The sequence below is a fragment of the Leuciscus leuciscus genome (assembly GCF_965113295.1).
Source record: "Leuciscus leuciscus genome assembly, chromosome: 1".
NCBI lineage: Eukaryota > Metazoa > Chordata > Actinopteri > Cypriniformes > Leuciscidae > Leuciscus > Leuciscus leuciscus.
Window position 1 is genome coordinate 19,252,521 of NC_138725.1, and position 14,754 is coordinate 19,267,274.

A 14,754-nucleotide genomic window follows, 5' to 3' on the forward strand; every position below is an offset into this window, starting at 1 on the left:
TTTCTTCATCTTTGTCTTTGTCTTTTAGTTTCAAGGCAAGATCTTTGCTCTTTTCATAGAGAGTGTTTTCATGATTTATTCTCTGAGCATCAATCTTTTTCTTCAGGTCTCGCTGCTGAAGAATCTCGTTTAATTTCCTCTTTGTTTCTCTCACAATGTTTCCTGAAGCTCTTTGATTTTGTTTTCAAATGATGTTTTCCAGTGAATCACTATATCTTTATCTTTGTCTTTCTCAAAGAACTCTGCCATTGATTTTTTCACTTCTTCACTTGTCGTCTTCAGTTCTCTTTGAAGATCAGTTTCCTCAACCTCATTAACCGCTTCATTGTCTATTTTGTTGTGTAGTTTGTTCTCAGTTTCCCTCATGGCACTGCGAATACTCCAGGGCCACTTGCCGTATTCGGTCTCCAGTTTCCTGTAGGCTGAAATCTCCAGAGAATTTCTGAAGCTGAAGACGAATCGTTCCTTCGGTAAACAAATCGTTCCTTCAGATCTTTTAGGTCTCTCAGCTTCATTCCATGTGTTTTTGAGGCATGAGATATAAGAGTTTTCTTTAGTTCTTGTATATTCTCACAGTAATTTGGGTTTGGTGGTGCCATTGGTGGGCTTCCCTCCCAGAGCTGAGCAAAATACTTCACATCATTCTGAACATCAAATCTAATGACATCACTGAAACTTTCTGCATCACAGACTTCCTCTTTAGTAGCGAGTTTTGTCATATCATCCAGTGTCTCCTGCAGTCGTCTCCTTCCCTCCATGTTTTTCTCTCCAGCTTTGATGTCTGAGTGTCACGCTACCACACACAGGAAACAGGGGATCCAATAGCAGTATATTTTAATAGGGTAATCCGTAATCATACATCCAGTCCAGGCAGGGGTCAAAATCCAAATAGGCTATCCAAAAGCAAGAAACAAAACAAGAACAAGCAAGAAAACAGACCTCAGAAGTGGTGTGACAATAAACAAGGACTCCATAACAAACACTAAACAGGCAGGGTATTTATACACACAGAAACTAACAATCATAATGGGGAACAGCTGGATGCAATTAACAGTGATGAGTGCAGACAAGGATTGTGGGGAATGCAGTTCCTAATGTGAATGACACCGTGGGGAAAGAGGACCTCTAGTGGACACCAGGGAACATAAACCAACACCGTGACACTGAGACGTTCTGATGCACAAACACACAGCTGGGAGACATATTTACCTTCTTCATCCTCAGGAAGGCCTGAACAACAATCCGAAGAACGTCCTGCATCTCAGATGGGTTTTCTCCAAAGATGTTGATCAATGTCAGATTTCCAAGACCAACAACAAATGTGGCCAATTCATTGTCATGATGCTGTGTTGATCTTCTAGCCAGTTCTAGAGCACGAAGACCCTCAGTATCGATGACCAGAATATAGTCAAAGTTCATCTGTGTTTTCATCTCGTCTGAGACTCTGACCAGCTGCATTAAAGCTCCTCTGGTGCACCTGCCAGCACTGACGGCAAACTGGAGCCCAAACATGGCGTTCAGCATGGTGGATTTCCCAGAGCGCTGAAGCCCTAAAACTGACAGCACAAAGACTCTGGTCTGGTGTCCCAGTTTCTGGATGAGTTCTTCTAGAACAGCAGAGATCCAGACATGAGGAACATGAGCAGCATCTCCATCCATCAGCTCCAGTGGAAATCCAGAGATCATCATCTCTGCGGCAAGACTCGGGAGAGAAGAGAAGTCAAGCTGCAGGCCTTTCTTGTTCTTCTCCACAGATGAACATGATTCATAGATCTGACCGATCTCCCTCATGATGTGCTCCAAACCAAAGGCAGCTTAAAGTTCCTCAGATCATTTCTCAAGGTGTGTTTGTTAAGCTTTATGTTGTTCAGATTTATTACTGTCTTTCAGTTTCAAGACTGTTGACCATGTTTCATCATACTTGTGGAGTAGAGCAGAAAGGTCAGCTGATGTGTGTTCATCCAGGAGGATTCTGAGCCATTGGAGAAAAAACATCTTCTCATGTTTAACATTTGAGGTCATTTCTTCAATTAATTGCATAATAAATATGCTGATGTCACATTCATGCTGTTTTTTATGGATTATCTTAATCTGTTTTTTTTTTTTGCACTTGATACCATTTCTATATTTTCTCCTTGAGGTCAATGTAGTTCTTTGTTCTTCTTACTCCACTGATACCACAGTTTCCCTTGACATACAGTATATATACAGAGGCAGGTTCTTATATGAACCCTTCTGCCACAACAAAGGTTCTAAAATGAACTGAGAACATGTGCCAAATAAACAGTGGATCATTATAGCACCTATAGGTTCAACTTTGTACCTTTTTTATAGTTAGAGGTTATTTGCACTTAAAAGTTATTTTTTGAACCCCAAAGGTTCAATCTCTTTTAAGAGTGCAGTTTAATAGTCTTTTTATCATGTATCCTGACTCAAATAATGTGTTTCTAACAGCAAACACTCAGAATAAAGTGAGATGATCTGCTGATGATCCTGAATGGCTTGTTGAATGAGTGTTGATAGTCTGAGGCTCATCAATATTAACAGATCTGCTGAAAACACTCTTTATTTCATGACAATAGTTCCTGTTTTCACCTCATTTATTATGCTGATGTCTTCAGATCTCCTGTAAATTGACACTTAAAGCTCATTTCATTGGTGTCAGCAGACTGAGGGGATTTGTTGGTTACTATATGTACATTTATTTCTGTGTTTATGATTTAACTGTTTTTCTTACTATTATTTATATTTGGAAGAATTTAAACTGTATATTTTGTATTTTAATAACGCCTGTATTTTAATAAAGAAGCAGAATAATGTTAGGATTAGCAATACAAATAATGAATGAATTGTTATTTCTCACAATAAATTCACTGTTTTTCAATCAGTGATCAGAATAATCAGAATCAGAATAATCAATTTATAAAAAGGCATTCTGCAAATGTATCATAACATGTTAGAAGTGCTAATAATATGTTGCATAGAAGTGTCATTTAGTATAAAAACTCAGTAACTGATATATTTTAGTTCCCTTTCGAAAGGGAACTCTACACTACGTCAGAATGACGCTATGGGGAACGCCTCAGGCGTGACAGGTGTCTGAAATCAAATATCAACTCACGTCAATCATGTTGACCGGCGACAGCCCGTGAATCATCAGCTTGAATGATTAACGCGCGACCTGGATGTATAAAGGGGAGCCTTGCACACATGACAACATCTTTTCGTCTTCAGGGACTGTTTGTCTGTTTTGAGAATATCGCTGAAGCGCGCGGGAGGCTCTCGAGAGAGCCTCTTGTGCAAACTGTGAGCGTTTTTCATTTAAAAATGCTCCGCTCTCGTCGGACCCTTTTCTCGAGGGAAGAGGGTTCAGCATCTGAGCTGTGGTGCGTGCGATCTGTGAAACAATACTGTTTGGGTACGAGGCGTTCACAGTCAGTTCCTGAGGGTGCTGGCAGTGTTCATTAAGAAATATCTCGGCGCGCGTGAGAAAGAAAAAATCCGTGCGCTGTCGGATGTTTCAACCTCGCACCTGGTGACTTTCTTCTCAAGGGATGAAAGCCAAATATATTTTAAGGGCTCGTTTCTCGAGCTTGCCGAGGCAGTGTGTAGATTACGAGAACGTATAAATGTTAAAACAGTATTGTCTGGTGATTATGGCGGAATTTAATTCTATGAATTAAAATGATGGAATATTATCTGACTTTTTAAGAAGTTAGATATTTAGTAATTCAGCCTATCATCCAGATCGCGTTATCCAGTGTTTTTGGCTGCATTTTAATTGAGGAATTAAAATGATGAGCAGTGAACAAAAAGAGCAGGTGTAATTCTGGTCTTTTTGTAAAATGTGAAATTAACATATTTCTGTTTCTTTTCAGACCACGTCTCCTGTTTTAGAGTCTGGGGCAAAATGTTGTGGGTAAGAAAGTAAATCTAAAGATTTTTTCTTGGTCAGGTAGTAGGTCCTATCAGGCCTCCTTGACCAGACAGTCCCCATTTTGCAACCGGACAGCGCTTGGGCCTCCCTGAGGTGAGCTCCCAGGATTTGACTGTGGTTATCAGGTCAGAGGCCTCACCAGGCCTTCCTGAATATGAGCTCCCACATACTGTGGTTATCAGGTCAGAGGCCTCACCAGGCCTTCCTGAGGATGAGCTCCCACATACTGTGGTTGAATATGAGCTCCCACATACTGTGGTTATCAAGTTATAGGCCTCACCAGGCCTTTCTGAATATGAGCTCCCATACACGGTGGTCGCCAGGTTACAGGCCTCGCCAGGCCTTCCTGGTTATGAGCTCCCACATACTGTGGCGCCAGGTTACAGGCCTCACCGGCCTTCCTGGTGATGGGTTTCTACATGTCAGGTTGCAGGCCTCACCCGGCCTTCCTGAATGTGAGCTCCCACATACTGTGGTCATCAGGTTACAGGCCTCATCCGGCCTTCCTGGTTATGAGCTCCCACATACTGTGGTCGCCAGGTTACAGGCCTTACTAGGCCTTCCTGAATATGAGCTCCCACACATGGTGGTCGCAGGTCTTCCTAGTTATGAGTTTCCTCATGTCAGGTTACAGGTCTCATCCAGCCTTCCTGAATGTGAGTTCCCACATACTGTGGTCACCAGGTTTCAGGCCTCTCCGCCTTCCTGAGTATTAAGCTCCCACATTCAGTGGTCACCAGGCTTCAGGCCTCCTAGGCCTTCCTGGTTATGAGTTTTCACATGTCAGGTTACAGGCCTCTCCAGGCCTTCCTGAATGTGAACTCCCACTCACTGTGGTCGCTAGGGTATAGGCCTCACTGGTTGTGAGCTTCCACATGTCAGGATGCAGGCCTCATCAGGCCTTCCTGAATGTGAGCTCCCACGCATTGTGACTCACATGCTGTGGTTGCCAGGTTACAGGCCTCACCAGGCCTTCCTGGACTCAGAATGGCTAAGTACACGCACTTTCGTTTCGTGCACTTTCTAAAATCCATATTTATGGTAAGGGTTATGCGCTGTACGCTTTGTTCCCTTTTTTATGTGGTTCAGACTCCGGGTCTTCACCTTGGGTCCCACTTTAGATGCGTCTTGCTGTCGCAATGGATTACGACAGACGCTTCCCTCTTGAGCTATCTCCCACATTCAGGGGTGATCAGGTTACAGGCTTCATTAGGCCTTTCTGAAAGTAGCCCCCACATGGTGTGGTTGTCAGGTTACAGGCCTTACCAGGCCTTCCTGAAAGTAAGCTCCCACAGGTTGTGGTCACTAGGTTTCAGGCCTCACTGGCCTTCCTGAGTATGAGCTCCCACCTGCTTTGGTCGCCAGGTTACAGGCCTCACCGGCCTTCCTGAGTACGAGCTCCCACATGCTGTGGTCGCCAGGTTTGAGGCCTCACCAGGCCTTCCTGGATTCGGACTGGCATAAGTACACGCACTTTCGTTTCGTTTACTTTCTAAAATCCATATTTATGGTAAGGGTTATGCGCTTCCGCTTCATTCCCTTTTTTACGTGGCTCAGACTCCGGTTCTTCACCTCGAGTCCCACTCTAAAGGCGTCTTGTGGTCACAATGTTTTACGACAGACGCCTCCCTTTTAAGCTATCTCCCACATTCTGTGGTTACAGGCCTCGTTAGGCCTTTCTGAAGGTAGCCCCACATTGTGTGGCTGTCAGGTTACAGGCCTCTCCGGCCTTCCTGTAAACGAGCTCCCACTTACTGTGGCAGGCCTTCCTGAGTATGAGCTCCCACATACTGTGGTTGCCAGGTTAGAAGCCTCACCAGGCCTTCCTGGATTCGGAATGGCTAAGTACACGCACTTTCGTTTCGTGTACTTTCTAAAATCCATTTTTATGGTAAGGGTTAATGCGCTGTCCGCTTCATTCCCTTTTTTACGTGGCTCAGACTCCGGTTCTTCACCTTGAGTCCCACTCTAGATGCGTCTTGCCGTCACAATGTTTTACGACAGGCGCCTCCCTTTCAAGCTATCTCCCACATTTTGTGGTAACAGGCCTCGTTAGGCCTTTCTGAAGGTAGCCCCACGTTGTGTGGCTGTCAGGTTACAGGCCTCTCCGGCCTTCCTGTAAACGAGCTCCCACTTACTGTGGTCGCCAGGTTTTAGGCCTCACAGGCCTTCCTGAGTATGAGCTCCCACATACTGTGGTCGCCAGGTTAGAGGCCTCACCAGGCCTTCCTGGATTCAGACTGGCATAAGTACAGGCACTTTCGTTTCGTGTACTTTCTTGAATCCATATTTATGGTAAGGGTAATGCGCTTCTGCTTCATTCCCTTTTTTACGTGGCTCAGACTCCGGTTCTTCACCTCGAGTCCCACTCTAAATGCGTCTTGTTGTCACTATGTTTTACGACAGACGCCTCCCTTTTAAGCTATCTCCCACATTCTGTGGTTACAGGCCTTGTTAGGCCTTTCTGAAGGTAGCCCCACATTGTGTGGCTGTCAGGTTACAGGCCTCTCCGGCCTTCCTGTAAACGAGCTCCCACTTACTGATTTAGGCCTCACAGGCCTTCCTGAGTATGAGCTCCCACATACTGTGGTCGCCAGGTTAGAGGCCTCACCAGGCCTTCCTGGATTCAAACTGGCGTAAGTACACGCACTTTCGTTTCGTGTACTTTCTTGAATCCATATTTATGGTAAGGGTAATGCGCTTCTGCTTCATTCCCTTTTTTACGTGGCTCAGACTCCGGTTCTTCACCTTGGGTCCCACTCTAGATGCGTCTTGCTGTCGCAATGTTTTACGACAGGCGCCTCCCTTTCAAGCTATCTCCCACATTTTGTGGTAACAGGCCTCGTTAGGCCTTTCTGAAGGTAGCCCCACATTGTGTGGCTATCAGGTTACAGGCCTCTCCGGCCTTCCTGAATACGAGCTCCCACTTACTGTGGTCACCAGGTTTCAGGCCTCTCAGGCCTTCCTGAGTATGAGCTCCCACATATTGTGGTCGCCGGGTTACAGGCCTCACCGGCCTTCCTGATATGAGCCCTCATGTACTGGAGCTCTCCATATGAGGAGGTCATCAGGTCTTCGGTCTCAGTAGACCTTCCTGGTTTGAACCCTCTCTTACTTCACCAGTGTTCGGAGCGAGCACTGGGTAGACCCGTGGATTGAGTGGACGACTTCCGTCGTTTCTTGAGGTTGAGTCACACTCTCCGGGAGATCCCGTCTCTGTGTTCCGGAACTGAATGGTTTCTGCCAGCTTCGCAGGCCTTTGGTTTCTGGATGCCTTATCCAAGGCAACTTCCAGAGGCTCTGTCTCGGACAGACAGGCTATGGCCAGACTGTGTGTCTTAGTATAGATCACCAGGCCAGCCTGGTGGTATTTCAGGTGGCACGCTCCCCTGAATAGTGACTGGCTGGGGGTCCCTTGGGTCCCCTAGCCACACTCCCTAGAAGTGACCCCTTCTATTGGAAGCTGTGGTCCTAAGCCTTTGAGCTGGCCCAGATTTACCCCCCATTGACTATGTTCTGGCGGTTTCTTGGTTCATTAGCTTGGGCTATGACCGGTAGGGAGTGCTGTCACTGACAGCCTGATGTGACCTAGGGGTGAGTGGTTCCAGTGTTTTCTGAATTACTGGTTCGGACAGTTGTCACTGCCTTTGGGCATGCACTCCCCTCAGCATGGTGGCGTTGGTATATCGTTCCCCATAGCGTCATTCTGACGTAGTGTAGAGTTCCCTTTCGAAAGGGAACGTCTCAGGTTACGACTGTAACCTATGTTCCCTGAGAACAGGGAACGAGACACTACGTCTCCCTGCCATGCCTCGGGGCCTGCCTGCAACAGTCCCTTCAGACGATAGGATGTTGTCATGTGTGCAAGGCTCCCCTTTATACATCCAGGTCGCGCGTTAATCATTCAAGCTGATGATTCACGGGCTGTCGCCGGTCAACATGATTGACGTGAGTTGATATTTGATTTCAGACACCTGTCACGCCTGAGGCGTTCCCCATAGCGTCATTCTGACGTAGTGTCTCGTTCCCTGTTCTCAGGGAACATAGGTTACAGTCGTAACCTGAGACGATTTTGGGAAGATAAGCTCCTCCCACACAAATTGCATCATCAGTGAAGCTCCTCCCACTGCAATTACATCATCACTGAAGCTCCTCCCACTGTAATTCCCCAGTAAATGCTGTAAATTCCCATCAGCTACAAGTGAAGATGAACATCAGAGCATCAGGAAGAGCTGAAATCTGCAAAGACTGAGTTTATTAAAGAGGACAGTGAGAACATGAGTGATCCAGAACCCTGCAGAATGAAACACACTGAAGATCCTGAAGAACAAAGAGGTTGGTGTTTATTCTTCATTCATTCATGATGCTGAAAAACATTCATCTTAGAAACATTCAAGCACTTCATCACTTTTAGATAAACAGTTAAACTATGAAATGGTACAGAATGTTCTGGGTTTTTCTTCAACAAATGTTCAGTAAAGGGAGGTTTGAGACATTTTTATATTGATTATCAACATCAGATCAAGCTAATACTAACTGATAAATAATCAATTTATAAAAAGGCATCAAATGATCATAATATTTTATATCAATTGTCTACTTTCTACTATTACTTTAGGGCTTACTTTCATGTCCTTTCAATTTATATTTCTTTCAATCAATTATTTTGATGTACTGAAAATTTTATTTAATATACTTTTTTCTTTGATTTCAGACCTGATGGAAGTGAAGGAGGAGAGTGAAGAACTGAGTGAAGTGGAGGAGGAACATCATGTCAAACCTGGAGAAAAACCTTTGAGTCGCTCAAAGACTAAAAAGACATTTTTAAAGAAAAGAAGAGCCAAGAAATCTTTCACCTGCACTCAGTGTGGAAAGAGTTTATCAAGCAAAGATGGTCTTGATGTTCACATGAGGATCCACACCGGAGAGAAGCCGTTCACATGTGATCAATGTGGCAAAACATTTATCAGTGCATCACACCTGAAGAGACACCTGACAGTTCATACGAAGGAGAAGCCGCATTCATGTTCTGTGTGTGGAAAGAGTTTTTGATGGCTACAAACTTTACATGCACATGAGAAAATCCACACTGGTGTGAGAGAGTATGTGTGCTTTGAGTGTGAGAAGACTTTTACTACAGCGGACAGTTTAAAACAGCACCAGAGGATTCACACTGGAGAAAAACCTTACAAGTGTTCACACTGTGACAAGAGATTCAGTCGATTATCATCTCTGAAAAAACACAATATGATCCACACTGGAGAGAAACCGCACACGTGTGATCAGTGTGGAAAGAGTTTTGCTTTTAAAAGTGACCTGAAGCTACACATGAGGATCCACACTGGAGAGAAACCATTTAAGTGTGATAAATGTGGGAAAGATTTCAGTCTATCTTCACACCTTAAAGGACACATGAAGACCCACACCGGAGAGAAGCCGTTCTCATGTGATCAATGCGGGAAGAGTTTCACGCAATCATCAAACCTTGATGTTCACATGAGGATCCACACCGGAGAGAAGCCGTTCACATGTGATCAATGTGGCAAAACATTTATCAGTGCATCACACCTGAAGAAACACCTGACAGTTCATATGAAGGAGAAGCCGCATTCATGTTGTGTGTGTGGAAAGAGTTTTTCACTGCTGCCATATTTACATAGACATGAGAAAATTCACACTTGTGTGAGAGAGTACGTGTGCTTTGAGTGTGAGAAGACTTTTACTACAGCTGAACAATTAAAACGGCACCAGAGGATCCACACTGGAGAAAAACCTTACAAGTGTTCACACTGTGACAAGAGATTCAGTCGATCATCATCTCTGAAAACACATGAGATGATCCACACTGGAGAGAAGCCGCACACGTGTGATCAGTGTGGAAAGAGTTTCTCTATTAAAACTCACCTGAAGCGACACATGAATGTGACTAATTGACACATCACTCTATAGCCAAATCTCTCCTCTCCACGTATAGGGATCTCCCAGTCACGTGACCCCTAGCCGCGTGTCAGCCATTTTGACGGAATACTATTGCACAAGCGCACATACATGAGAATGCGGATTATCACGTTTTATGGCTGCGAATTGATTAAAATAATGAATAATGGTCACTGTATTAATTATCTTGAGCCTGCTGAAATGTTCCTATAAATATATTTTCTTTCCAACTGTGCAATCTTAATAATAAATAGGCTAAACATATTTATCCACTAAGCTGCAGCAGTCTATGCCATACTTGCCAACCTTGAGACCTCAGAATTAGGGAGATATTTAAAAGGACCGGGGGGGGAATCTGAATCTGCAGTAGATGTGAAAGATATGAATAAAGTTAATTCGGCCAGCGCTCATACCTGTGTTTACATCCTGTTTTCGGTTGAAGTCCAAAGTAGTCGATTGTCGAGTTCACGCGCATATGTTTAGTTACCTGTGATCACGCGCGTGAACTCGACAATCGACTACTTTGGACTTCAACCGAAAACAGGATGTAAATACAGTCCAGGTGGAAATCGGGAGAAATTCGGGAGAAAGGTCGGTCCGGGAGATTTTCGGGAGGGGCTTTGAAATTCGGGAGTCTCCCGGAAAAATCGGGAGGGTTGGCGCTCGTCTTCCCATTAAGTTTTTTTTTCTCTTTCTGACATTTCATACCTGTTGTTAAATTTTTTTTATTAAATTGACTATAAAAAAGATTGCTTGTGTGTGCTGGTGTTCATTCCAGTCTTTTAAAATAGTTGAATGAATGAATGCTCGCGAGGTGCCTGTAACGATTTTAAATAGGCTAACGTTAGGCTATTTAATCAATAAAGTACACAGGGTAGAGGAGAACGACAGTCAACTACTTTGAATATTATAGCATTTTGGGCATAAACATGTAAATAGTGAAAATACATTGAAAAATGACACAGAATGATTAAAATTTAATATTTAAAAATTTAATCCAAATAAATACATTTTCGTGGTTCGCACTGATGTTATTCATTTGTTCTCACACACTTCAGCGTCGCGGTCACTGGCCACTATCTATTATTAGCGCAGCGGCCGTCAGCTAACTCTTCATGTCATGTCATCATAAAAAGAAATATACAAGAGGAAGATAAAATAATTAGGAATCATAGATCCATATGAAGCACCACGAGTTCTTTTTACAGGCATTACATGTGTAGAAAAACTTCCTGACATTGAGTTCGGTGACATTTACAGCTACCTTATTCACTTCCCATCACGCTACACCGGAGCTTCATTAAAAGCATACAAAAGCTTAGCAGGCTATCGGTATCACGAGTCCGGATGGGTCAGCAACTCTTTGATTTGGACGCCAGCGGGGAAGGATTTTTCAATCATCACCGCAAAGGTTGGTAAATAGATGAATATTTCGCGACGAGCTGTATTATCACCAGCGATTTAGCATTTTCTATTCCGTCAAGATGGCTGCTCCAAATGGCGTGACGTCACGCGGGACGTCCCTATAGCCGTTGTGTGGTGAGCATAGGACACTTTGTTGATTGATTGATATCCATTAACTTGCGCTCTCTGACAGTAGGTGGCGCTCATGTAACTCAGTTTGTATTTGTCTAAAAGAAGAATGTCATACACACCTAGGATGACTTGAGAGTGAGTAAATCATGGGCACTGACTTGGAAACCAGGAGAAACATTGAGCCTTGAATGAACAAGTTCATGAAGTTTTAAGTAATATGGCTTTTAAGTCCACAAATCACCAATATTCCCTATGGCTGTAATGTAGTAATGCTAACTGTAACCATGGTATTGTGGCAGAAATAGACAAATGTTTTTACATTATTCATTTCAGGGTTCGTACATCCTTTTGAGAGTAAAATTCAAGCACTAATCAAGAACTTTCAAGTCCTTCACACTTTTTTCCGCTCTTCAATTTTTTAAATATTATCCAGTTTTAATGTTATTTTTAAACGTGATGATCAAAACCATGATTTGTTCATCTTTCAAAGATTGTCCCCATTTGTAAAACTAAACGTTTCATAGTGTAGGAAAACATATAATTGGCAAACCAACGTTTTTATTTAACATTTTTAAATTCGCACTATATCCAGTAGACTGAAGATTTAAGACTACAGTTTTAAAAGATTTATGTGTTATACTGAAGAGTAAAGAAAATTGAATATGCTGGAATATTCGCTGGAATATTCGCTGGAATATATATATATATATATATATATATATATATATATATATATATATATATATATATATATAGTTGGGGGCCTTAAGCACATAAATAGGTAATTTCGCGCAAATTCATCTAAAAGCGCCAAATTTGGCACAGATGTAGCTCAGGTCATACCGAAATGATTTAGCTAGGGCGCCGGAGCCAGCGACCCTCGGGGCCAAGATGGCGGCCAAATCCAATATGGCCGCCGCCCGAAAAGGGTCCCGGCTTTAACTTTTGAACCACATGAGTTACAAATACAAACTTGATATGTTTTTCAGCTTAATTGATCATGAGAAACACATAGGAATGTTTATATTTATGACCCAGTATATCTGGACCCCTCGATCCTCCAATTCCAATATGGCCGCTGTCCAAAAAAGCAGTTTGGGCTGTAGTATGGAGCCTTACACACCATTGTTCGCGCAAATTCATCTACAAGCACCAAATTTGGCACAGATGTAGCTGAGGGGATACTGAAATGATTTAGCCAGGGCGCCCGAGCCAATGGTCCCTGGGACCAAGATGGCGGCCAAATCCAATATGGCCGCCGCCTGAAAGGGTTTCGGCTATAGCTTTTGAGCCAGATGAGATACAAATACAAACTTGATGTCTATTTTACCTTCTTTGACCATGGGAAACCCATAGGAATACTTACATTTATGATTGGGTATATCAGGACCCCCCAAATTCCCTAAATTCAATATGGCTGCTGTCCAAAAAAACGGTTTTGACTACAAATTTTGAACCAAATGCGCTACAAATGAGGATGTGGTGTCTATGTTATGTTTATTGACCACAGGAAGTCCATTGGCATATTTATATTTATGCTTGTGTAAGTCTGGAACCTGTATTCTTTTCAAGACTGTGGTTGAAAATCCTATTTTTTTTTACCACAACTTTGAAGGTATTCTCAATGTTGATTCATTTCCTTATAGAAGTGAAATGGTTTTCAGTTTACCACAGGTGAATACATTTCAAAGTGTAATCATATAAGAAAAAATAAGACACAATTAATATTGCAAGGCAATATTTATATTATGTCAAATTGTTAAAATAATAATATAGTAAATTTTTCCAAAACTCTTAAAGGTTTGCTTAGCATAACAAAAAAACAGCAATAACATAAAAAACAACAGTGAATTCTCATGGTCTCTCACATGAATTATCATTATCACTCACAATCACCGGATCTCTCATTATCTTCACCATCATTGTTTGTACAAGCACCCTCACATGCACATATAGAAGTGCAACGAACTCCGGCTTTACAGCACTTACAGTGCCATCTACATGCTGTCTTGCAGCCACAGTGGAGGAGAATGGTGCAGGCTTTACTGGCGTCTCTGAGATTAGTCCAGTAAGGTTCCCAAGTCTTGCTCGTAGAGTCCCGAAACCATCCCCATGCATTAAACTCTGGGATATCTTGCTGGACAGCGGTTGCCTGATTCCAGTAGAAGCTGGCCTGCAGAAGTGCTCTTTTGATGTGCTGAATCAATGCAGCTTGGGTGGGTGGCAGGTTCTCGAGAGACTTGGTACCATTCGAGAAAAGGTGATGTCTAGCTTCATCTACACGGCTGGAACCACAGCTCTTGCTGTACATGATGAGCTCAAGTGACAGATTCATAGCTCATGGTCCAAATGGTCCGGCCAACTACTGAAAAAACATTCCATGACTACGTTAACACCAATATTGCTGGGTTTGTGAGGTCACACATGAGCTATGAATCTGTCACGTGATTGGATATTGTGTTTGATACATATCCAGAGGAGAACCTCAAAACACAAACTCACCAACGCAGAGGAACCAGATCAAGAACTAAAGTAGATGGGAGAACTCCAATTCCAAAACGTAACTGGATATATCTATTATATATATACTGGATATATTGTTATATATCTAACTATTTGGATATATCAGTGAAGAGATAACCAAGCATGGCATGTCAGGTAAACTCCTCCTTTCCACCAAGAAAGATGCTCTACTCTCCAACAGACCAGGGTATGACATGTCTGCCCTTCAGCCTTGTAATCATCCAGAAGCAGATACAAGAATAATCCTGCATCTTGCACATGCTGGGGCCAATGGCCATAAAAAGGCATTTGTCCGGACTGTCGACAGCGATGTTGTCATCCTTGCCATCCGCTTCTTCAACACACTCGGCCTCACAGAGCTCTGGATCGGCTTTGCAGGTGGAAAAAACTATAGGGACATTCCTGCTCATGAAATCAGCAAGGATCTTGGTCCCCAGAAGTCACTAGCCTTACCACTCTTCCACGCTTTAACAGGCTGTGACACAACCTCAGCCTTCCTGTGCCATGGGAAAAAGAGTGCATGGGCAGCTTGGGAGGCAACACCAGATCTCACAGAATCTCTGGTTACCCTCACCTTGGAGCCTGAACAGATCAACAATGACGTCCATGTCCAAAGACTGGAGCGTATGGTCGTCATCATGTACAGCAAGAGCTGTGGTGCCAGCCGTGTAGATGAAGCTAGACATCACCTTTTCTCGAATGGTACCAAGTCTCTCGAGAACCTGCCACCCACCCAAGCTGCATTGATTCAGCACATCAAAAGAGCACTGCTGCAGGCCAGCTTCTACTGGAATCAGGCAACCGCTGTCCGGCAAGATATC

At 43.4% G+C, this 14,754-nt stretch overlaps 2 protein-coding genes across 2 annotated transcripts in view; one reads left to right on the plus strand and one right to left on the minus strand.

Moving 5' to 3' along the window:
- The window catches only part of LOC309509052 (uncharacterized protein), a gene marked incomplete at its 3' end in the record, with an annotated part of 274,663 nt that overhangs the window by 68,312 nt on the left and 191,597 nt on the right, over window positions 1-14,754 (plus strand). The window lies entirely within an intron of this gene.
- Window positions 151-1,805, minus strand: LOC309509046 (interferon-induced very large GTPase 1-like; the record flags this gene model as incomplete). Its single annotated transcript, XM_082183554.1, has 3 exons — window positions 1,155-1,805; window positions 457-772; window positions 151-415 (listed from the first exon to the last, which is right to left on the minus strand). The coding sequence occupies exons 1-3, from the start codon at window positions 1,789-1,791 to the stop codon at window positions 151-153; spliced, it is 1,218 nt and encodes a 405-aa protein (XP_082039680.1). The 5' UTR covers window positions 1,792-1,805.